Source organism: Dipodomys ordii, unplaced genomic scaffold (assembly GCF_000151885.1).
Source record: "Dipodomys ordii isolate 6190 unplaced genomic scaffold, Dord_2.0 Scaffold10, whole genome shotgun sequence".
NCBI lineage: Eukaryota > Metazoa > Chordata > Mammalia > Rodentia > Heteromyidae > Dipodomys > Dipodomys ordii.
In genome coordinates this window covers 20,596,341-20,618,944 of record NW_012267226.1, presented here as the reverse complement: position 1 = coordinate 20,618,944, position 22,604 = coordinate 20,596,341, and the positions used below count along the sequence as shown (strand labels likewise).

The following is a 22,604-nucleotide window of genomic DNA, read 5'->3' as shown; positions in this document are numbered from 1 at the left end:
GGGCGTGTCCGGCCGCGGGGAGTCCCCGGGGGCCCGGGCCGCCCCACGCGGCCACCTTCGCCCCCTTAACCCAGCGGGGAGGTCTGCTGGCCCGGGACCGCCAGCCCCCCACCCCCGAGGGCAAGGTGGGGGAGGGATGGGGACCCGACTGACCTCCAGGAACGCGACCCCGGCTGGTAGCCTACCCTTCCCACTCCCCCCCTGCCCTCGCCCGCTCGTTAGTCGCAGGCCTGTCGGGTCCTCCCTTCTGTCCTCCCGCCCTGCTCCCCCTCTCCCCAAGTCACAAGTTTTCTCTTTGGGGCTTGTTGCTGCAGTCCGAGCTCCAGTACCGAGCACCTGGCTGGGCCCCGGGCACGCACAGGGGCCGTGGTCCCACTGTGTTTGGGAGCCATGAGGATCCTGGCTAACAAGACAAGGTGTGTGGGTGACTGGAGGGCGGGGTGTGTGGAGCGCGGGCCGGGGGGCCTCGTGCCAGGGCTGGCCTGTGCTGGCGTGGAGAGGGGGCTCCCAGGCCACGGGGGGGGGCGGGGGCAGCCTGGGAAGGCCTGGCCTCGCTCGGGCAGGATCTGCACCCCAGCCTTAGCGCCGGGGCCCTGGGGCAGAGAGGACTGACAGCCGGCCATGCCTGCGTTTGGGTTCCTTCTAGCTCTTCCCTCCAAAAACCGTTACAGCCTGATCGCAGACCCCGGCTGCCCCTGGGGTGGGGTCCGCTGGGCCCCTCTGGCCTCAGTGCCAGCGTAGGGGCGGGAGGTGGAGAGCGGGTGGTGCCTGCCTCTCTCCGCCTCCCCAGAAGAAGCGGGCAGACAGGGCCAGGCGGCAGCAGCAGGACAGCAGAGCTGAAATAAATCTGAGCTGGTGTGGAATGAGGGGGGATAAATATCCTCTCCCGTGATGTGATCTTTCCAGCGGCTATTAATAGGTCTCCGGGGAGGGGGAGGCGGTGGGGGGAGCGGGCTGGAGCTTAAAGGGCCCGCAGCCCAGGCTGCAGGAATCCTTGGCTTCTAGTTGCAATCGTGTCTGCTTGACATGCCACTCCCCTCCCCCCCTCCTCCAGCTCCAGCCTGCCGGCCCACCCTCTTCAGGCCTTCCCCTCCGGTTCTCAGAGCCGTCGGGGCTGGAGGGTACCACTCTCCCGAGTGCTTTTCCCACCCCCCCCTCCCCTGGGGAATAGGGCTGGGACCTGAACTGGGTGACTCATAGGTCTGTAGCCCTCCCCTTTCTGGTGTTGGGACACCAGAGGAGAGTTGAGATTTGGGACCTTGAAAGGAGTTGGAAGACAGCAAACCCTAGAGGGGGGGGAGGGGCAAAGGATGGGTCAGGTGTTGCCAGGGCAATGTGCAGTCTGATGGGTATTAGGGTGGGGGGGAAAGGGGGAGCAGATTCTGCCAACCCAGAAGATCCTGGTTTTCACTTGAGTTGGGAAAGGGTATAGATGGGAAGAGATTGCCCAGGTGGACGGGGTCCATCGGCTTGTTGTTAAAGAGCTATGGATGGAGATGGGGGGTAGCAGGTGGTCTTGAGGTGGCACTCAGCCTCCCCTCCCACCAGGCAGGATGGGACAGCTCCAAGTCCGGGAAGCCTGGCCCCAGTGAGGCTAACCTTTTGTGTCTTTCCTACCTTCTCCCAGGTTACCCCACCCCAGGAGGAGAGAAGCTCCAGGGAGCCCGCCGCTGTCCCCCCGCGGCCACTGCCCCCCTGCCCCAGCCAAACCAATGCACCCAGAAAATAAGTTGACCAATCATGGCAAGACAGGGAATGGCGGGGCCCAATCACAGCACCAGAATGTGAACCAAGGACCCACCTGCAACCTGGGCTCCAAGGGCGTGGGGGCAGGGAGCCATGGGGCCAAGGCCAACCAGATCTCACCTAGCAACTCAAGTCTGAAGAACCCCCAGGCAGGGGTACCCCCCTTCAGCTCACTCAAGGGCAAGGTGAAGCGGGAGCGTAGCGTGTCGGTGGACTCTGGAGAGCAGCGGGAGGCTGGGACCCCATCTTTGGATTCGGAGGCTAAAGGTACCCCAGTTCCTGAGCCCCAAAGATCTTCACATCATCCACAGCCCCAGACCCAAACTGTCCGGGAGGCCATGCCTCTTCTGGTCCCTGGTTCTTCTCCCCTGGTTCTCCCCGGAACACCTTTCTCTCACCCCCACCCTGTCGGCCAACCAGGTGGTTCAGGATGGGGCTTGACCAGGGTGCTGCCTAGGGGCAGGGCTGGTCCCCATTGCACCCCTGTATCCCCACTGCAGCCTGAGGGGAGAGGGAGGAGCAGACCTGCACACCTCCTCAGAGCCTCCTGCTATCCTCCTGGCTGGTAGGAGCCTTTCAGGGAACAGGCTTTGAGGCCTGGAAGAGTTGCAGAGGCCTTCCCTCATCTCCTCTCCCCTTCCCTCCCTTCCCCTCCCCTCGCTAATTAGAACCAGTTGTGGTTGGGGATTATGCTGTGCTTGGTATGGGGGGGGGAGGGGAAACAGGCAACCGGGGCTGGAGAGAGAAATCAGAAACAAATGGTGGTGTGGTGGGGGCCAGGGACTGGCAAAGTGCCCACCATGGCCTGGGCAGTGCCCTCGGGAGCGAGGCGGCCCAGAGAATGGCTCTGGGACTCTGGATATGGGAGGAGTGGGCGTTCTTGGGCACTCACTCCTTTTCTGGTCTGCATCGTCCTGGGCAGAGGTGGCGCCTCGGAGTAAGCGGCGGTGTGTGCTGGAGCGCAAGCAGCCGTACAGCGGGGACGAATGGTGCTCTGGCCCCGACAGTGAGGAGGATGACAAGCCCATCGGGGCCACCCACAGTGAGTACTCTCGATGTCGGGATTCCCAGGATTCCATGGCTGCCCTGAGGGAGCCTCTCTCCCACCTGGGTCTTTATGAGGACAGAGTTGCGAGTCGTAGCCAAGACCAAGCTCAGGCTCCTGATCTCCCATCCCACCTCTCAGACTCAGTCCTTCCCTGGACTGACAGACAGCCCAGCCCTTGTCTTCTGGATGCTCAACAGCCCCTTCTTCCTGAGGACTCTGGTGGATTGGGGTTCCTTCCTGGCCATCTCACCTATACCTCTACCATGAACGGCTGGCCTATGCTGCCACCTACTGGTCAGTAGAGGAAGGGCAGGAAAGGGCCACCCTCCCTGGGAGCAGGACAGTTGGCTCTGCTATTCAAAGCCACGCTAAGCCTGCATGTGAGAGACATGTGATTCACTGCGGTGCCCTTCTCTAACCTCTGATGACCCTGGCATGTGCCCAGTGTATGTCACCAGGACGAGGAGTGGATGCACACTCCTCTTACTCTTTAATTGATCAGCATATATCTGGACCTCCCATGAGCAGAACCAGATGCAACCCTTACAGAAGTGGAAACAGCATGTGGAGCGAGTGCACCATGCTGTACAGGGGCCAATATTAGAAGCCTGAACAGCTGGCTGGTACGTGAAAAGCCATGTCATCCTAGGTCTGCTCCTGCTCCCAGGGGACTGACTGGTGGCCCATAGTCTTCGGCTGAACACTTCAGGGATAGCGCCATCCTTAGTTCACGTCTGTAACATTAGACTGCATCGCTGTAGAAATTTTGAAAGGCATAGGGAGATTAAAAGAGAAATTGCGAAGATTCCATGCCCAATACTTGGAATGTGTCAGGTATACTGCTTGCTTGGTTTCCCTCTCTTCCTTCCCTCCTTCATTTCTTCCTCCCTTCCCTCCTTCCTTCCTTCCTCCCTCCCTCCCCTCCCTCTCTTCCTTCCTCTTTCTTCCTGTTACCAAGGTCTTGAACTCAAGGCCTTGTCCATCAGCTTTTCCTGCTTGGAGCTGGAACTCTACACACTTGAGCCACACTTACATTCTGGCATTTTGCTGGTTAATTGGATATAGAGTTTTGAAGACTTTTCTGCCCTGGCTGGCCTGGAATCCTGATTCTCCAGGTCTTAGCCTTCTGAATAGTTAGGATTGTAAGTGTGCTGGCATTCCGTTTTTAAAGATTTCTTTCCTTCTTTTTTTAAAGCATGGCATCATGTTTGTTATAAAGGTGCTCTGCCACTTGAACTGTGATCCTCATGTCTAATCTTGCTGAGTAGCTAGGATTATATAGTCATGAGCCACTAATACTTGGCCTCTTGAATCCTTCCTTAATGGAGGGGCAAATTAATGTAGGTGTTAATAGCTTAGGCTCAGAGGTCAGACTTGGTTTGTATTCCAAGAGTGCACTTGCTATCTGCAAATATGGGAAAAGACCTCAGTTTCGTCATCCATAAAAATCATGTACCTCATAAAGTCGGTATAAGGTATGAGTTGATCCATGTAACACACTTAGAACATTATCAGCTTGTATGATTATCATGGTTCTAGAAAGTTCCTTTGTGAAATAAACCCTCACCATAGCTTGTCTTATGCGTGTTCTAAGTTTACACTTTCCTCTTCAGGACAGTCTTTATGTATTAAGGCCAGCTCTCAAGTCTCCGCAGACTTCTGGCTTTGCTCTCCTATGCAAAAGTCCAGAGACAGGGTCCAGAGCAGGGTTATGATGGGGTGTATCGGGGGGAGCCTGATGCTGGGCCTGGGGAAGGTGGTATGCGGCCCTGGCCCCCAGGAGGCTTCAGGCGGGACTGTCCCCTACTGTCCGCAGGCCAGGCCCTTCGATTAGTTTTTCTTGGCATGAGAATGGCTCTGGCCTCTTGAGTCATCAGTGACCAGTTTGGAACTTTTCTAAGGTAGGACTGAGTGAGAATCAAGTTTATAACCCCGGGAGCAAAAGTTTTCTTGGTGCTCAAGGTAGCTGGTCTCTTCTGACTGTTCCTGGGATGTGAGCCTGGACTGTAAGGAAATTGTCTTACTGATTATCTGTGGAACTATGAGGTCAGAGGGAAGATTTTTTTCTTTTTAATTTCATGTGTATGCACATATGTGTGCTGGTACTGGACTTGAACTAAGGTCCTGAGTGCTGTTCCTTAAATTTTCACCCAAGCCTGCCACTCTTAACACTTGATCCACCACTCCGCTTCTGACTCTTCTGACTCTTGGAGATACAAGTCTCAGACCTTCCTGCCCAGACTGGTTTCTAAACACAACTCTCAGATCTCAGCCTTCTGAGTTGCTAGGATTACAAGTATGAGCCTTCAGTGCTCCAGCTACTACACTGCTTTTCTAATTCTATTATTCAGATTGATTTCTTTCTTTGTGACAGAGTTGATCATATTTCTTTGACTTGTCCTCTGCAAGGCAGGGGCTGGTGTTTCTATTTTGTAGACGAACAGCTATGGTCAGTGGACACACACACACACACACACACACACACAGATATGGTCAGTGGACACACACACACACACACACAGCACACACACACACACAGCACACGGACCACACTGAATGGGGCAGAACAGAGCTAAGTAGGGCTTCGGGTTCCAGTTCGGGCCTTGCTGGTCCTAGCTGGGTGAATGAGCTTAGGTGAGTTACTGCATCCCTGCCAGGCTCATTTCCTCCTCTGTAAACTGGAGTGTGATGCCTTCCTCCCCGGAATGTGCTGGTGACGTGAAAATCACACCCGTAAGTATCGAGCGGAGTGCCAGGCAACACTTCCCCTGCCCCTCCTGCCACACTGTTGCCTTCGTGGGCATAGACTGCTCTAGGGCAGGCCAGGGTAGAAGCCAGTGGTGTGACAATAAATCACCCTGCTGGGTGTGTTGTAAGGTAGGAGCACCCTAGGGTGGGGGCAGGGGGGTGGGGTGCGTTTGGGGGTACCGGCTGGTTCTTCTGCCAAGCATCTGGGCCTTTCATGCACATTCCCTCACTTCTTCTGCAGATTGTAATGTAGCAGACCCAGCTATGGCGGCCCCACAGCTGGGTCCTGGCCAAACTGCCCAACTGCCCCTCAGTGAGAGCAGCGCTCCGGGCCCCCCTCACGGGCCCCCAGCAGGCCTACGCACAGATGCCCCGGGAGGCGGGGGTGGCGGCGGGAATGTGCCCGGAAAGCCTCCGTCCCAGTTCGTGTACGTCTTCACCACCCACCTGGCCAACACGTAAGTGCCTTGGGGGAGGAGGGCTGCCCTGCACCCTTGGTCTGGGGTCTCCAGGGAGCTCGTGGGGGGGGGGAGTGCGGGTGGGCTCCCGTCTGCTTACTTCTTCTCCTGAGCGGTCTGCGGCCAACACCTCCTCAGGGCTGCGGAGGCCGTGTTCCAGGGCCGCGCAGACTCCATCCTGGCCTACCACCAGCAGAATGTGCCCCGGGCCAAGCTGGACCAGGTGAGTGTGGTCCCCAGCTTGCCCCGGAGATGGGTGGGGATGCCCCCTTTCCTGTCTCACACCCTGCCTTGGTCCTCCTGCAGGCCCCCAAAGTGCCACCCACCCCAGAACCGCTACCCTTGAGCACGCCGTCAGCAGGCACCCCACAGTCCCAGCCGCCCGCCCTGCCGCCTCCCCCGGCCCCTGGCAGCGCCCCCCCGGCTCTGCCTCCAGAGGGGCCCCCCGAAGACACCAGCCAGGACCTGGCCCCCAACTCGGTGGGTGCTGCCAGCACAGGCGGCGGGACCGGGGGCACCCATCCCAATACCCCGACAGCTGCCACCGCCGCCAACCCTCTGCCTCCTGGAGGAGACCCCAGCGGTGCCCCGGGCCCAGCCCTGCTGGGGGAAGCCACTCCCACCGGAAACGGGCAGCGCAGCCTGGCTGGCTCCGAGGGTCTGTCCAAGGAGCAGCTGGAGCATCGCGAGCGCTCCCTCCAGACCTTGCGAGACATCGAGCGGCTGCTGCTCCGGAGCGGAGAGGCAGAGCCCTTCCTCAAGGGGCCCCCGGGAGGAGGCGGCGGCGAGGGGGGGCCCCCAGCACAAGCCCCCCCAGTCCCCCAGCCGCCGCCCTCCGGCCCTCCCAGTGGGCTGAAGAAGTACGAAGAGCCCTTGCAGTCCATGATTTCACAGACACAGAGCCTGGGGGGCCCCCCGCTGGAGCATGAAGTGCCCGGGCACCCCCCGGGGGGGGACATGGGGCAGCAGATGAACATGATGATGCAGAGACTGGGCCAGGACAGCCTGACGCCCGAGCAGGTGGCCTGGCGCAAGCTTCAGGAGGAATACTACGAGGAGAAGCGGCGGAAGGAAGAGCAGATCGGGCTGCACGGCGGCCGCCCCCTGCAGGACATGATGGGCATGGGGGGCATGATGGTGAGGGGGCCCCCGCCTCCCTACCACAGCAAGCCCGGGGATCAGTGGCCCCCTGGGATGGGCACGCAGCTGCGGGGACCCATGGATGCCCAGGACCCCATGCAGCTCCGCGGTGGACCTTCCTTCCCTAGCCCTCGCTTCCCAGGCAGCCAGATGCAACGGATGCCCGGGTTCGGGGGCATGCAGAGTCTGCCCATGGAGGTGCCCATGAATGCCATGCAGAGGCCTGTGAGGCCGGGCATGGGTTGGACTGAAGACTTGCCCCCTATGGGGGGACCTGGCAATTTTGCCCAGAACGCGGTGTCCTACCCAGGTGGGCAGGGTGACTCGGAGAGGTTCATGACCCCCCGGGTGCGGGAGGAGCTGCTGCGCCACCAGTTGCTGGAGAAGCGGTCGATGGGCATGCAGCGGCCCCTGGGCATGGCGGGCGGCGGCATGGCGCAGAGCATGGAGATGGAGCGGATGATGCAGGCGCACCGGCAGATGGACCCCGCCATGTTCCCCGGGCAGATGGCTGGTGGCGAGGGCCTGGCGGGCACTCCAATGGGCATGGAGTTTGCCGGAGGCCGGGGCCTCCTGAGCCCCCCGATGGGACAGACTGGGCTGAGGGAGGTGGACCCGCCCATGGGGCCGGGCAACCTCAACATGAACATGAACGTGAACATGAACATGAACATGAACCTGAACGTGCAGATGACCCCACAACAGCAGATGCTCATGTCACAGAAGATGCGGGGCCCCGGGGACATGATGGGACCCCAGGGCCTCAGTCCTGAGGAGATGGCCCGGGTGCGAGCCCAGAACAACAGCGGCATGATGGGCGGCCCGCAGAAGATGCTCATGCCTTCGCAGTTTCCCAACCAGGGCCAGCAGGGCTTCTCTGGGGGCCAGGGACCCTACCAAGCCATGCCTCAGGACATGGGCAACACCCAAGACTTGTTCAGCCCTGACCAGAGCTCAGTGCCCATGGGTACTGTGGGCACCACCCGGCTCAGCCACATGCCTCTTCCCCCCGTGTCTAATGCCCCTCCTGGCCCTGTACATCCTGCGCCCAGCCGGGGCCTCGGCCGAAGGCCTTCAGACCTGACCATCAGTATTAACCAGATGGGCTCGCCGGGCATGGGGCATCTGAAGTCACCCACGCTTAGCCAGGTGCACTCACCCCTGGTCACCTCACCTTCCGCCAACCTCAAGTCACCCCAGACTCCCTCGCAGATGGTACCCCTGCCTTCCGCCAATCCTCCGGGACCTCTCAAGTCGCCCCAGGTCCTCAGCTCCTCGCTCAGTGTGCGTTCGCCCACCGGCTCACCCAGCAGGCTCAAGTCTCCTTCCATGGCGGTGCCTTCTCCGGGCTGGGTGGCCTCACCCAAGACAGCCATGCCCAGCCCCGGAGTCCCCCAGAATAAGCAGCCGCCTCTCCCCATGAACTCTTCTTCCACCTTGGGCAGCATGGAGCAGGGTGAGTCAGCGGGGTCTGGACTGGGTTGGTCTCTGCAGCGGCTGGGGCGGGTGGGGACATTTGTGTTGGGCTTTCCTGGGTGGGTGGGGGGAGCACGTGTGCCTTCTCAGCATTTTGAGGGGTCACACTTGGGAAATGCAGCCTCGCGGCCCCGCCCGAATCACTGGGAGAATGGGTGGGCCGCGGTTCACTTGGGTTTGGTGTTCAGTGAAATGCGGGGATGTCCGAAGGAGTCAGGTACAGACTTTGGGAACTGACCTCTTCCCCAGTCCCCTCCGCCCCCACCCCTATCCGAGCAGCCAAATTCAGCCCCTCCCCAGTCACCCCCTGCTGTTTCTGTCTCCCCGCTTCTGTAGGTACTCTCCCGCCCAGCGGCCCCCGGAGCAGCTCCTCAGCGCCTCCTGCCAACCCTCCCAGCGGCCTCATGAACCCCAGCCTACCGTTCACTTCCTCCCCAGACCCCACCCCTTCCCAGAACCCCCTGTCCCTGATGATGTCCCAGATGTCCAAGTACGCCATGCCCAGCTCCACCCCGCTCTACCACAATGCCATCAAGACCATTGCCACCTCAGACGACGAGCTGCTTCCCGATCGGCCCCTGCTACCCCCGCCACCGCCACCGCAGGGCTCCGGGCCAGGTGCGGGGCCAGGAAGGGGGCCCTGGAAATGGGAAGAGAGACCCTGGGCATGGTGGTGTGAGGTCTGGGGGACCCACCCCACCCTCAGCAGGCATCTCGCGGAGCCCATCCCAGAGCACTTGACTGGTCTCAGCGTGAGCTGGGCACCTGTGGCTCACACCTGTAATCCTAGCTACTCAGGATCTTAGGATCATGGTTCAAAGCCAGAAAAGTCTGTGAGACCCTTATCTCCAGTTAACCACCAAAATGTCCTAAGTGGAGCTGTGGCTCAAGCGATAGCCTTGAGCACAAAAGCTCAGGGACAGCGCCCAGGCTCTGAGTTCAAGTCCCAAGACCTACAGCAGGAAAAAAAAAGGGGGGGTGGGGGTGGGGGGGTGCAGAACTTGGGCTCTTAGCGTCTAGCTTAATCACTTCTAGAACCTTTCTCACGGCCAGGGACACCAGTGGTGAAAATTCCAGCTCTGTACCACTTGGCTGGGCAGTGGGGCCCGACAGGGATCTGCACCTCCTCCCCCAGCTGGGTGCAAACGGTTCCTAATACCTTGTCCTCTCTCCCTCCCCGCAGGCCTCAGCAACAACCAGCCCAGCCAGATGCACCTGAACTCCACTGCTGCCCAGAGCCCCATGGGCTTGAACCTACCAGGCCAGCAGCCCCTGTCCCACGAGCCCCCACCCGCCATGTTACCCTCTCCCACCCCTCTGGGCTCCAACATTCCACTGCACCCCAATGCACAGGGGACAGGGGGCCCCCCTCAAAACTCCATGATGATGGCCCCAGCAGGCCCAGACTCCCTGAATGCTCCCTGTGGGCCCGTGCCCAGCTCCTCCCAGATGATGCCCTTCCCTCCTCGGCTGCAGCAGCCCCATGGTGCCATGGCCCCCACGGGGGGCACGGGTGGGGGGCCCGGCCTGCAGCAGCACTACCCCTCAGGCATGCCTCTGCCCCCCGAGGACCTGCCCAGCCAGCCGCCAGGCCCCATGCCCCCGCAGCAGCACCTGCTGGGCAAAGGCATGGCTGGGCGCATGGGCGACAGCTACCCGCCGGGGGTGCTCCCTGGGGTGGCATCAGTGCTGAACGACCCCGAGCTGAGCGAGGTGATCCGGCCCACCCCGACGGGGATCCCTGAGTTCGACTTGTCGAGGATCATCCCCTCTGAGAAGCCAAGCAGCACCCTTCAGTACTTCCCCAAGAGCGAGAACCAGCCTCCCAAGGCCCAGCCCCCCAATCTGCATCTCATGAACCTGCAGAACATGATGGCGGAGCAGACCCCCTCTCGGCCCCCCAACCTCCCGGGCCAGCAGGGAGTCCAGCGGGGGCTCAACATGTCCATGTGCCACCCCGGACAGATGTCCTTGCTGGGCAGGACAGGTGTGCCCCCACAGCAGGGCATGGTACCCCACGGCCTGCACCAGGGGGTCATGTCCCCACCACAAGGCCTCATGACCCAGCAGAATTTCATGCTGATGAAGCAGCGGGGGGTGGGGGGCGAGGTCTACGGCCAGCCCCCCCACATGCTCTCCCCGCAGGGCTCGCTCATGGGCCCCCCGCCCCAGCAGAACCTCATGGTGTCTCACCCCCTGCGGCAGCGCAGTGTGTCTCTGGACAGCCAGATGGGCTACCTCCCTGCGCCCGGCGGCATGGCCAACCTGCCCTTCTAGTGGTCCCCGTGCGGGGCCGGAGCTGGGCAACACTGCAAAGATGCTAACCTTCCGAGTCTCTTCCCTCCTGTGTGGGATGGTCTGCGTCCGGGGGTGGGGTTGGGTGGGCGGGGCCTCGTGTGGGGGAGTGGCATTTGTGGAAATCAGATGTGCTGGCAGCTTAGAGGAAGTGGCGGAGTGGTGGGGGGGAGAGGGGTTGGGGATTGGGATTTGTTCCTTCATTTTGGCCACCAGGACAGCCCCTCCTCCACCCCTCCAGTTCCTATGGAATCTGTATTCCCTCTGTCCTCGGTTCTCTCTCACCTCCCAGCCTTTCAGCTATGCTTCCGGTCCTTGGGGGAGAGGAGGAGAGGAAGGGTCTCTTCTCCCTCAGTCCCTTTGTCTGCTATCTCCTCATTGCTTCAGCTCCACTCCCCCCCCCCCACCTTACTCTGCTCTTACCTGTTTGTTTTTGCCTTCTGTCTTTTCCTTCCACCATCCCCTCACTCACCCCTGCAGGCGGCTGGCCGGGTGGGCAGGTGCCAGCCGGAGCTGTAAATAGAGCACTGAGCTTTTGTGCCGGTTTGTGCGTGTGCTGTATTTCTGTGTTTTATAGAAGTCACCCCCCCCAAAAAAAAAAGAAGGGTAAAGGAAACCCTTCCCCCCTTTGCAAATAGTTGCCCCTTCCATTCCCTTGGACCCAGAGACACCGTCCTACACATCCACCCCGGAAAGGAGAGAGGATCTGCCCCACACCTGAATGAGGTCAGACCACCTGCTGGTGAGCTGCAGCCGGGCTGAGGCTCCAGGGCGGAGTGACAAGGGGCCCCACCTCCCGTCGTGGGTGTCTGGGTGCCCCTGCTGCTACATCTTAGCCGGAACTTGAAGCCCTTTGTCCCCAGTCTGGGGTGAAGGGAAGGAGGAAGGGGCAGCGACTGTGTGGCCCCCTTGAGTGGAGCCATCAGAGGGGGTGGCATGATGCTGCAGGAGCTCTGGGCCACTGAACCCCCAGGGTCCCAACTCTCCCAGAAACCACCAAAGAGGAGCAGGGTTTGGCTGAGTCAGTCTGCCTCCTCCCTTTCTAGTCTCCACCCCCAAGGACTGAGTTGCAGAAGTGTGTGTGTGTGTGTGTATGTGTGCGCGTGTGTGTATGTGTATGTGAAGGGGAACTAGAGAGCACCCCTCTGCCTCTGCCTGTCTACTCCTTGGCAAATCCTTCTGCCCAGGGCTCAGGGCCATGTACCAGACCTGTCTCGACACCCACCCAGGCGCAGCCACTGCCTCCTCCTTAGTCCTCTCCCTGTTTCTTCCCAGCCCGCCACTGGTCAGAGCCGAAGCCATACATGACTGGGCGTTTTGCCCCACTTGACCCCAGGAGTAAAGACCTTTTGCTTCCTTCCCTGCCTTGTGAGGTGGCAGGGCCGATATCGGGCTGGGGTCTTTGCTGCCCTGCCTCTAGGGCCAAGGGCCATTCTAGACAGCGTCCTCTCCCAGGGCCCGTCCCAGCCTTCCTGACCTGCCCGCAGGGTCTGGGCTCACCTTGGCAGCTGTAATACAAAGGGAATTAGTGCCCACTTCTCCCAGTTGGTGCTGTCCTCTTGGTCCACCATCAGCCAGGTCACATGCCACTTCCTTCTCCAGGACTAGCTGCAGGCTCCTGACTCCCTAATACCTCCCAGAGGCCATGGCCAGGGCCTCTGTGTGGTGGGGGGGTCCTGCCCTCCCTCCTGGCAGGCACTCTGTCGTGTCCTGCCTCGACCTGGGCCCTCACCCCTGTCCTACAACTGCCCAAACTGTCCTGCTCTGTTTCCTGCCCCGAAGAGAGGCCTCAGACCACAGAGGCCCTCCTGGCGTCCTCTTCTCCTACCACTAGCTCCCAAGGGAAACTCCACAGGCCAGCCTTCTTCCCTCCATCCATGGCCATGCCCCTCGCCATTTTGTACCATTATATAAATATATATATATAAATATAAATATATAAATACAATATGTGAAGACATCTTCGTTTTTATTTTGAAACAATTTTTAGGCTTGTTCCGGGGGTCTCTGTGCTGCCTGTACTGTATTGACCTGTTTTATAGGTGCCTTTTTATTAAAAAGAGAAAATTCAGAATCCAATATGTTGCCTTTTTGCTTCTGTGTCTGGCTTCCCCACTGTCCAGCTTGCTATTGGATGCCAGGAGTAAAGGGCGGGGGGGGGGTAGGCGCATCACCCTGTAAGAGCAGAGCCTCTTGGAGCCCAAGAGCTGATTTGCCCAGTGGAGACCTGCCGGGGAGCTTAGCTGGTTAGCATTGGTGGGACTGGGCAGTCCACATGGGCCCTCAGCAAGAGCAGGAGTCTCTGATGCCACACCCCAAATCAGAGGCTGAGAAAAGGGAGTCCAGAGCTACCTGAGATGTCTCCCCCAGCCTGCCAGGGAGCTTCCTCTCAGGGGCAGGACAGAACTTCCTGGGGCCTGAGGGATCTTTTATGCTGCCCTGCCTGAGGTGACTCAGTAGGTAGAAACTTCCAGAGAATCCTTTCAGTCTTTTTCTCCAGTCTCCTGGTCTTAGTCTCCAGCTGACTTAGGTAAGTGCTCCCTCTGCTGAGACCAGGAGCCTTCGGCTGCAGCTGTGTCTCAGATCCTGAAGAATATGGGAAGGGAGGCAGGGCCGGAAGGAATAAGTTTGCCTACTTCCTCATCAGTGCCCAGAGCCCACTAGGACCCTGGCCCACCCTGGGAATTTTCCATCCACCTCTACTTGATACCTGCGCAGATAAGACAGCGGGGCTTTGGTTCCTACTCTTCCTCCTTGGAGTCTTCATTCCTTCACTGGGTCTGGGTAGCTGCCTTGCCCTTGGCTCTTCCTCAGGACACTGCTGAGCGTCCAGGGACAGGTGGTGTCTGTCCTCAGTGCTGTCCTCAGTGTCTGTCCTCAGTACTGCTCCAGCATTGGTTTGGCTAGAGCCGGGGCAGCTACCTAACATGGACTGGCCCTAGCTTCCTGTTTGATCAAGGCAGCTGAGGGGCTGGTGGCCTGGCAGAATACTTGGTATTAAGGAACTGAGGCACACGGTGAAGGCCACACTCTGCCAGCTCTAAGCCTTCACTCATTCCTTGGTGCCCAGTGAAAAGAGATCACCAGATGGCTCAGGCAGAAAGGAGTTTATTGGGGGAGAGCAAACTGCTGACCCACACCGGATGAAGGTATGCAGAGGGGGAACTAATCATGGAGACTGATTCTATAGGGAGAGGGCGGGGGAGGAGGTATGGCCACAGCCGTGGATGTAACCTCAGACGAGGAGGAAGTAACCTCGGAGGGTGGGGGACCTCCCACTGCCCCCAGGATTACCTGCATTACAGATGCTGGGCGGGGACTTCCAAGGGAAGGGGCACGGAGGAGAAACACAGTAGGCAGGGGCCATTTTTCCAGCTTCTCCTGGCTTCAATTCTTTAAGATAATTGTTAGGGAAATGGAAGAAAAAGGAAAAAGGAAAAGAAATAGGCTGGACTTGAGGGTGGTGAGTGGGCCATGGGGGCAACATGGAGTTATGAGAACAAAGCAGATTGCCATCATTTGAAACCCTGAAGGGTACAAAGAGTTAAGGGATGTCATGACCTTCTCTGGCCACTTCCTGCTGACCTGGGAGCATCGAGGAGTCACAGGGGCTGGGGTCTTCAGGGTCCAAGTCTGTGGCTGGGTGGGGCCGGGCGGTGTAAGCGAAGCTTCTGGTTGCTTGCAGTAATATGATGGCCATGACTTGCTCCCAGGTAGTGTCCTGAGTGAGGGTTATTATTCTGTTAAAGAAAAACTTTTGAAAAAGGTTAAGAAAGCAGGGTCTAAGAGGAAGAATAAGAGGATGACTGTTAAAGGTCATCATAGAGAGGTCAACCAGGGAGCCATTGTGGGAGGGAATCCCACCAGGACGTCCTTTGGAGTGATTCCTATCATCTATTGAGATGTTCCTGGAATTGAGTCAAGATCAGGCAAAAGGCTGACAAGGTGGGGGGACCAGTTGATATGAATGACACAGGAGAATGCACCCTGGTCACAAACCAGAAAAAATTCCATTAGGAGTACAAACCCAGTTGTTTCCCATTACAGGGAAGGAGGAATTTCCATAAAGCTGGATTGGGGGCAGGAAGAGGGTGTCTAGGTTTTCTAGCAACTGGGTAGGGGAGAGCATGGTGGACTGGTTTAGAGTAAGCAGTCAGGGGCTGGGGCTGGATTGGAGTGGTTAAGGGCCTGGTGGAAGGCCTGGGTAGATATCTGGATTGTGGAGATGGATAGCACCCAGGAAGGCACCAAGCAAGGCAAACTGTCCTGAGTCCAAGACTCACTATAAATAAAAAATAGCAGGTAACAAAGGCAAGAATGTAAGTTCCTGTCCAGTTAGAAGGTAGACAGGTATGGATGTTAGGTAGGCATCCTTATTAGTTATCTTTCTCTTGACTTCCTGGCTGTGGTTAATTTTGAAAGGGCAAGCACAAAATGATTCCATTTAGGATCTGAAACCATCCCTTAGTATCTGCCTTTGGGTGGATCCTTGTCACCAGGACAAGCTTTGTCCTGGGTATGTCTGCTTCATGCTGAGATCTTATCAGTCATGAGGCTTGAACGCAGGGCATAGGCACTGTCCCTGAGCTCTTTTGCTCAAGGCTAGTGCTCTACCACTTTGAGCCACATCACCACTGGCAGCATTTTGCTGGTTAGAGGTAAGAGTCCCAGAGGGATTTTTCTGCTTGGGCTGGCTTTGACCTCAGATCAAATGAGCCTTTGTCAAAAGCCCCTTACTCCAATTGGAGCAACAAAGAGATCAATGGAAACAGGTGTTTTTGTTTTTGTTTTAAAACAAGCTCCAGGGTTTACCTGCAGCTTGTTAAGAATAGAAGTTAAGTTTGACCAATAAATACTTGGAAGAGTTATTTATCCCTAAGTAGGCCTGAGTAAATTCTGCAGAGGTAAAATTTGTAATAATAAACTCAGTAGACAAGAAAGGTTTAAAACAGCAACTGATTAAACAATCTAGTTAATTTTTACCTGAATATAGCACTTTCAGATACTAATTAAGATTGAAACCATTGTCAACTTTGTATCCAAGGCAGCTTACACTCTTGGGAAACAGCTTTTAAAAATTTGACAAACCTAATAGTGCATAAACAATTACTTTCATAGGTGGACATAAAGAATGAGATGTTGGTTTTATATCAGTGTATTGCTCTTGACCTTATTTAAATCACAGCCAACTTAATTACATACCAACTTGATTCATAAATTCTATCTTATGAATTTAAGACATGCTCATACATCTGTAACTTATTCAAACCTTCTGGGATTTGCTGCTTCCCAAATCCTTTCTTATCCAAAGGAACCAATTTTTTTTTTGGTCAGTTGTAGGACTTGAACTCTGGGCCTGGGCACTGTCCCTCAGCTCTTCAGCTCAAGGCTTGCACTCTACCACCTGAGCCACTGTGCCACTTCTGGTTTTCTTGTGGTTTATTGGAGATAAGAGTCTCACAGACTTTCCTGCCCACTGGCTTTGAACCTCGGATCCCCAGATCTCAGCCTCCCTCAGCTCTTCAGCTAGCATTCTACCACTTGAGCCACAGTGCCACTTCCGGCTTTTTTTTTCCTGCTTATGTGGTGCTGAGGAATCAAACCCAGGGCCTCATGCATGCAAGGCAAGCGCTCTACCGCTGAGCTACCTTCCCAGCCCCTAGGGCCTCATGCATGCTAGGCAAGCTTGAACTCTGGGTCTGAGCGCTGTCCCTCAGCTCTTCAGCTCAATATGAGCGTTCTACCACTTGAGCTACAGCACCACTTCCGGTTTTCTGGTGGTTAATTGGAGATAAGAGTCTCCCGGACTTTCCTGCCTGGGCTGGGCTTTGAACCATAATCTTCAGATCTCAGCCTCCTGAGTAGCTAGGATTACAGGCGTGAGCCACCAGCAGCTAACTTTCCTCTTTCTTTACATTTCCTAATCTCCATAGTGGTTTTTCCTTGATTTGTGTTTTGGATTGTCACTTAGACACATTTGTTTACACCCAGATCTGATCAGGTTTGAGTTTAAAACTGTCCCCCCTTTTTTCCCACTTTGTCCTGTGGAGCCAGGTTATCTCAGAACTGCCTCAAAGCCGTTCCCTGTGACTCCACCCACAGTCAGGCTGGGGAGCAGAGCAGTTTTCTAGATTTTAGGCTTATATCACAGCTGGTTAGGAGTGGGGCTGAGAATAGAGTGGCTGACTGCTTCCATTGATAAAGATATCACCTTTAAAAGGCAACACATGGTAATTTACTCTTTTGACACAAAGTTTACATTTTTCACATGGCTGTTGGTCACCAGCAACACTGATAATAGTTACAATTACAGTCAAAGGCAAATAATTTCAGGAAATATCAATAGTTAAGGCAGAAGCATGTTAGTTTGGTAGAAAAAACTTTCTCACGTCATGATGACAGATTTTGTATATTAAAATGTGGTTGTTTTGAACATGTTTACACACACACACACATTTGTGCACAAATGTGTTTTAAGGCGTGCTTCGGTTTTTGAAATGAAAATTGGCTGTAAGTTTTCTGGAATTCCAATGGCAAAAGACATCTTTGCCCACTGTATGAAAGAATCATGTGGTCAATGCTGGAAAATCAGGCAACATCAAAGTACAAGGGAAAACTCAAGACACAAAACTTGTGCCAACAAACAGAATTGAACAGAATCTCCATGCTTAAAAAACACTGATAACAAGAACAGAAAACCTTTAAAACAATTTTGGTAACGAGGCACATTAGTATATGAATGGACCTTTGAACACCTAGACCAGTGAAGAAGTAAGCTTGGTGAAAGAGTGGAGGTTGCAAGAAAACCCACCATGTGGCCTCTGCTTCTTCCTAGATGTCAGTCTCCACGGCCTGCTGGGAGAACTGGGGGAGGTGGGGTGGCCAAATAGGTTTCTAAGGGGAGGAAGCAGCACTTTTAAATCCCTGTAGACATTTTTATAGGGCTAATGGATAGGGAAGAGGTGAGAGGGAAGGATTTTCAAGTGGGCCTTTAGTAGCCTCCTGAAGGAATTTTACCTTCAGGGAGAAGATTCTGAAGTAAGTGGATTCAGGAAAGAGAAAAAGAATAGATTATTGTCTGAGTTCCAAAGACAAAAAGGATGGGTTTGTTTGTGGTATACTGTTAGTCTACCTGCTCCCATTATTGGATTTTTTTGGGGGTAGGAAAAGTAGAGAGAAGTAAGAGAGAAGTTGTATGTTAGCCAGCCAGCCACAGTCAGTGATAGACTAGCAAAAGAGCCAGAGCAGAGGCATTTTTTCCTTAAAGGTTCTGTTAACTCTCTCTTCTTTTCCCAAGGATTGGCGATGGTAGAGAATATAATTTGTCTGTTCTGTGGAGTTAGAGAGCGAGTAGTTAGTAACAAAGAGAGAAGGGTTGCTTAGAACTATGGAGAGGGCAGTATAGATAGTGTAAGGCCTTCTGTTAGGGGAAGTTTTGTAGAAGGTTGGGCATCAAGGAGAAGCAGCTCAGGGGACCTCTCATTGAGTAGTTCTGGTTGGGATGTTTTGGGGGGTTCTGCTTTAGCTTTTGGAGTTCAAGCAGGCTGTTAGCCTGTTGATGTGACTACATTTACAAGACAGAGAAAGTCAACTTACCTTTGGAGGCTTTGCCCATTCCCACCTTGTATCAGCCACACAGACAGGCAGGCACAGGGGCAAAGGTCCACAGAGTTTATTTAGAGGACAGTTTTTCCAACTGCAGAGGGGAAGAATGTAGTTACAAGAGCAAGGAAGGAGAAAAGACTTGGGCTTAGGGCGCCTCTGATCCAGGACAGCTAGCCTTCACGAGGGAACCTAGAGGGGGTCCCTGGGACCCAGTTTGCATCTCACTGTCAAGGGCACAAGCTGAAGAACTGTCAGTTGGAATGGGGGTGATTTGATGACAAATAATCTCCGGTTTAGAGGTTGTTGGGGGGGGAGGAGGGAGGGAGGGAGAAAGGAGGGAGACAAACTGAGCTGCTACAAGACAACGAGAAGTTAAAAATGAGGTAAAAAGGGCTGGGAATGTGGCTTAGTGGTAGAGTGCTTGTCTAGCGTGAAACCCTGAGTTTGATTCCCTAGTACCATGTAAATAGAAAAAGCTGGAAGTGGCGCTGTGGCCTAAGCAGTAGAGTGCTAGCCTTGAGCAAAAGAAGCTCAAGGACAGTGCTCAGGCCCTGAGTTCAAGCCCCAGGACTAGCAAAAAAGAAAAAGAAAGAAAAGAAAAAGGAAAAAAGGAGTTAAAGCGTTACCCTTTAGAGGAGATGGCTGGGAGGTTGTTGGCAGAGAAGGGCTTGGTGAACAGAGCAGGATGGGTTGGGTGGGGAGGAGAGTCTGGAGCAAGGGTAGAGGAGGGCTTGGTAGGTAGAACAGGATGAGCAGGAGGCTCTGGAGAGGAGGCAGAGGGATGCTTGGGTGGAGGCAGTCTCTGACCCTTTGCTGTTTTATTGGAGAATTGTTTAAATCAGTAAGAATAAAAGGTTCTGAATTCAAACCAACAGTGGTCATTGTTTAAATGATAGTGAGGTCAGATTTCGGTAGACAAACAAGTCAGTTTTCTTTGACTGTAAATCATTCAGCCCAAGAGTCTTAACATTAGAGTGCAAGCAAGCCGATGGGGTGTCTCTGGGAGACAATTTGGAACCCATTTTGGAAAATTTGGTAGGACTGTGGAGTGAACTTCCCACCACTTTAGGTATCCCCAAAGCTTTGGGAAAACAAACGGATGGATCCCAATAATTAGGAGAGGGTTTCTGCAAAGTCCCAATTAAAAGGTGTTAGGGGGGTCTACAAAGTATGAGAGAATCCCAGAGTCTCAGGGGACCCCAGACAGGAAGGGAGGGACTCCTGGAGTCCCCAGGTCCATGTCAGGGCACCTCTGCCACAGACAACGGCTGGCTACCTGTCCTGAAGGCTTTGGAGTGGTGCATAGAGTGTGTCAAACAGGGAAGGGCCTCCTGCCTGGAGGTCAAGAGTCCGAGGACAGAAGAGAGAGAAGATGGAGGAGAAAGAGGCACAGGGGACTCTGTGCTCTTGGTGGAAGAGAGGCCTCAGGAAGAGAGGGAGGGAAGCACAAGGCTCCATAAGAGGTGGGTGGGGGGGACCCCATTTGTCCTAGTGCTTTTCCCCTGCCGAGGTTCAGCACCACACGTGAGGTAAAAGGAGCCAAAAGGAAAAAGGTAAAGGAAGAGGCTGGACGTGATCTTCGGCAGGTTAGGACTGTTTATTGAGGCATGACAGCAAGGGGCAGCAACCTTTCCATGGGTTGGAGGTTGTGCAGGTCGGGGGGCAGGAGTTGGGCCTTTTATGGGTTCAAGCGGGAGGCAGAGGTTAGTGAGAAGGCCGTCAGGGCCCATCCGGCTGGGCCCACAACAGAATGCTGATGCGCAGGCGTAAGTGGACTGTCCTCCCTGCAGGGCAAGCAGGGACGCACACACCTGAAGTCGTGCCTGGCATCTGTCTGGATAATAGGGCAGGGTCAATGGTTTCAGTAACGAAGTGTATTCTGGGAGGGAACAGCCTTCCCTATGGCCAGGACAGCAGTAAAATGGGTTCTTGAGATTGTGGCTGGTTGGGTGGAGATGGTGCACAGCCCAAGGGGATGCCACCTTTGGTTTGCTGTTGAGCACAATGATCTTGGTTGGCTCCACCTGAGGATGCTGGCCCAAGGGGCTCCTGGGAGCCAGCTGCTTCTGGCTTCTGGCCTTCCAGCTTCTCCGCATGCCCCAGGAAAGCAAAAACCAAGGTGGCCGCCGGACCTAGAAGGTGGTGAGGGAGGTGGCGTTCTCCGACTCAGAGAGACTGCTTTTGCGCCAGCTCGGGAAGAGCTGGCACAGGGAGGCGGGGCCGGCACAGCCCAGCTTGGTCAGAAGCCGAGTTAGGTCACTGCGGAACTTCACGCCAGCGAACGTGTAGAGCATGGGGTTGAGGCAGCAGTGGGCCAGGCCCACGAACTCGCACATGGTGATAGCCACAGGGAGATAGCCATTCAGCTCGCAGCTATTATCCACGGCATTCAGTCTTGCCAGGGTGTCCAGGAAGATGACAACGTGGTAAGGTGACCAGCAGAGAAAGAAGATGCTCGTGACCAAGATGGCCACCCTCACGGCCTTCTGTCTCTGAGGGCGTCTCTGGGCCTGGCACAGCCTGTGTACCACCCCCACATAGCACCAGCCCATCACCAGCATGGGCAGCAGGAAGCCCCCGACGTGGTAGAGGAAGCGAGAGACAAACCACGCTCTGCTTTCAGCCTGGTTCTCTTGGGAGAAGGTGCAGCTTGGCAGGGACTCGTTGTGATGAGGTTGGTTGACCTTGGCAAAGAGGAGTTCCGGCAGAGTGAAGAGCAAGCCCACCAGCCAGATGGTGGTGCAGGTGATGTGGATGGAGAGGAGGCGGCGGTGGCGGTAAGTGTGCACAGCGTGGACGATGGCCAGGTAGCGATCCACGGCGATGCAGGCCAGCAGCAGGCTGCTGCAGTAGAAGTTGAGCTTATGCAAGGCAATCACTGTTTTGCAGAGGGCAGTCCCCAAGACCCAACCCACAGAGCCCTCAGCCACAGCAAAGGGCAGGACGAAGACCAGAAGGAGGTCAGCCACCGCCAGGTGGAACAGGAAGGTCTCGGTGGAGCTTCGTGTCTGCCGGTGCCGCTCCAGGATCACGAGCACCAGGATGTTGCCCATCAGACCCAGCAGGAAGATGAGGCTGTAGGCCACGGGCATGAACACGGCCTTGAAGGAGGTCAGCAGGGGTCCCTCAACGGTGGAGCAGAAGTGATTTTCCAGGGGGCTCTCAGTGCTGTTGTCGTTGTAGTTGGCCAAGTCCCTGTACTGCAAGAACAGGGAGACAGGAGGGTGAGGAAACAAGGCCCCATCTTCCTTCTCTAAGGGGAATCCTAACTCTTTTGTAGATGTTTCCTAGTTAAATGATCTTGGTTAACCAACCAGGGATGAGGATTCTGGCTGGATGAACTGCTTTTGTCCCTGTATTGTGCCCTGATGAAATTCCAATTTTCCTTGGTGTGTCTTTTTACAAGTCACTCTATCTTTTCCAAGTCTATGTGTGTGTGTGTGTATGTGTACGCACTGGAAGATGTATCCCAGGACTTCACCCTTGGGGCAAATGCTCGGTCATGGAGTCACATCCCCAGCCTGCGGCTTGTCTGTCCTTGAGACCAATCGCTCGCCAGGGCAGTGACAGAATGAAAGGGCACATGGGGTGGGCATGTGGGGGAGCCACGGAGGACCGTGTACCATGACTTGCTTTGTGTCTGTGTGTCTTTGAGTCCAGAATGGAATCAGGACTGCCATTTGGGGGCTGGATGTGGTGGGAGCAAGGAGCCATCTGCACTTTTTCTCAACAGTAGAATAAGCGCTAAGACTGAGGATCCCGCTTTGGGAATGGGACTGTCGGGACCCTGATAAGGCCTGCTGGCTTCTTCTCCATTCGTCCCCCTGATTCTGGATGATCTTTGTTATCACTGAAATGGTAAAACACTACCCTTCCATTTGGTTTAATCATCCAAGCTGGAGATGTGTAATATTACCCTTCACGGATGTGTCTTGCTAAAGATAGCAGGTTTGTTTGAATCCACATTTACCTGCCTAGGGGGCCAAGACTCCCACCATGGACCAGCACTGCCTGGGCCTCCTTCAAAGCCTACAGGGGGAGGGGCAGGTGCAGGGCTCTCTGCTGCCTCCTATGCCTAGCGAACTCCC

At 55.6% G+C, this 22,604-nt stretch overlaps 2 protein-coding genes across 4 annotated transcripts in view; one reads left to right on the top strand and one right to left on the bottom strand.

Annotated features, from left to right (window-relative positions):
• Positions 1-12,986, top strand: part of Bcl9l (B-cell CLL/lymphoma 9-like) — a 29,293-nt gene extending 16,307 nt beyond the window's left edge. For both annotated transcript variants that reach the window (XM_013009756.1, XM_013009757.1), the window contains exons 3-10: positions 315-416; positions 1,628-2,013; positions 2,669-2,788; positions 5,784-6,000; positions 6,139-6,223; positions 6,307-8,596; positions 8,953-9,234; positions 9,800-12,986. In XM_013009756.1, the coding sequence (XP_012865210.1) occupies positions 391-416; positions 1,628-2,013; positions 2,669-2,788; positions 5,784-6,000; positions 6,139-6,223; positions 6,307-8,596; positions 8,953-9,234; positions 9,800-10,893 (4,500 nt within the window). In that variant the 5' untranslated portion in view covers positions 315-390 and the 3' untranslated portion in view covers positions 10,894-12,986. The remainder of the gene's footprint in view (positions 1-314; positions 417-1,627; positions 2,014-2,668; positions 2,789-5,783; positions 6,001-6,138; positions 6,224-6,306; positions 8,597-8,952; positions 9,235-9,799) is intronic.
• A 7,112-nt stretch (positions 12,987-20,098) lies between these two features.
• Cxcr5 (chemokine (C-X-C motif) receptor 5) overlaps positions 20,099-22,604 on the bottom strand; it is a 10,871-nt gene continuing 8,365 nt past the window's right edge. For both annotated transcript variants that reach the window (XM_013009441.1, XM_013009442.1), the window contains exon 2: positions 20,099-21,716. In XM_013009441.1, coding sequence (XP_012864895.1) covers positions 20,649-21,716 — 1,068 coding nt within the window. In that variant the 3' untranslated portion in view covers positions 20,099-20,648. The remainder of the gene's footprint in view (positions 21,717-22,604) is intronic.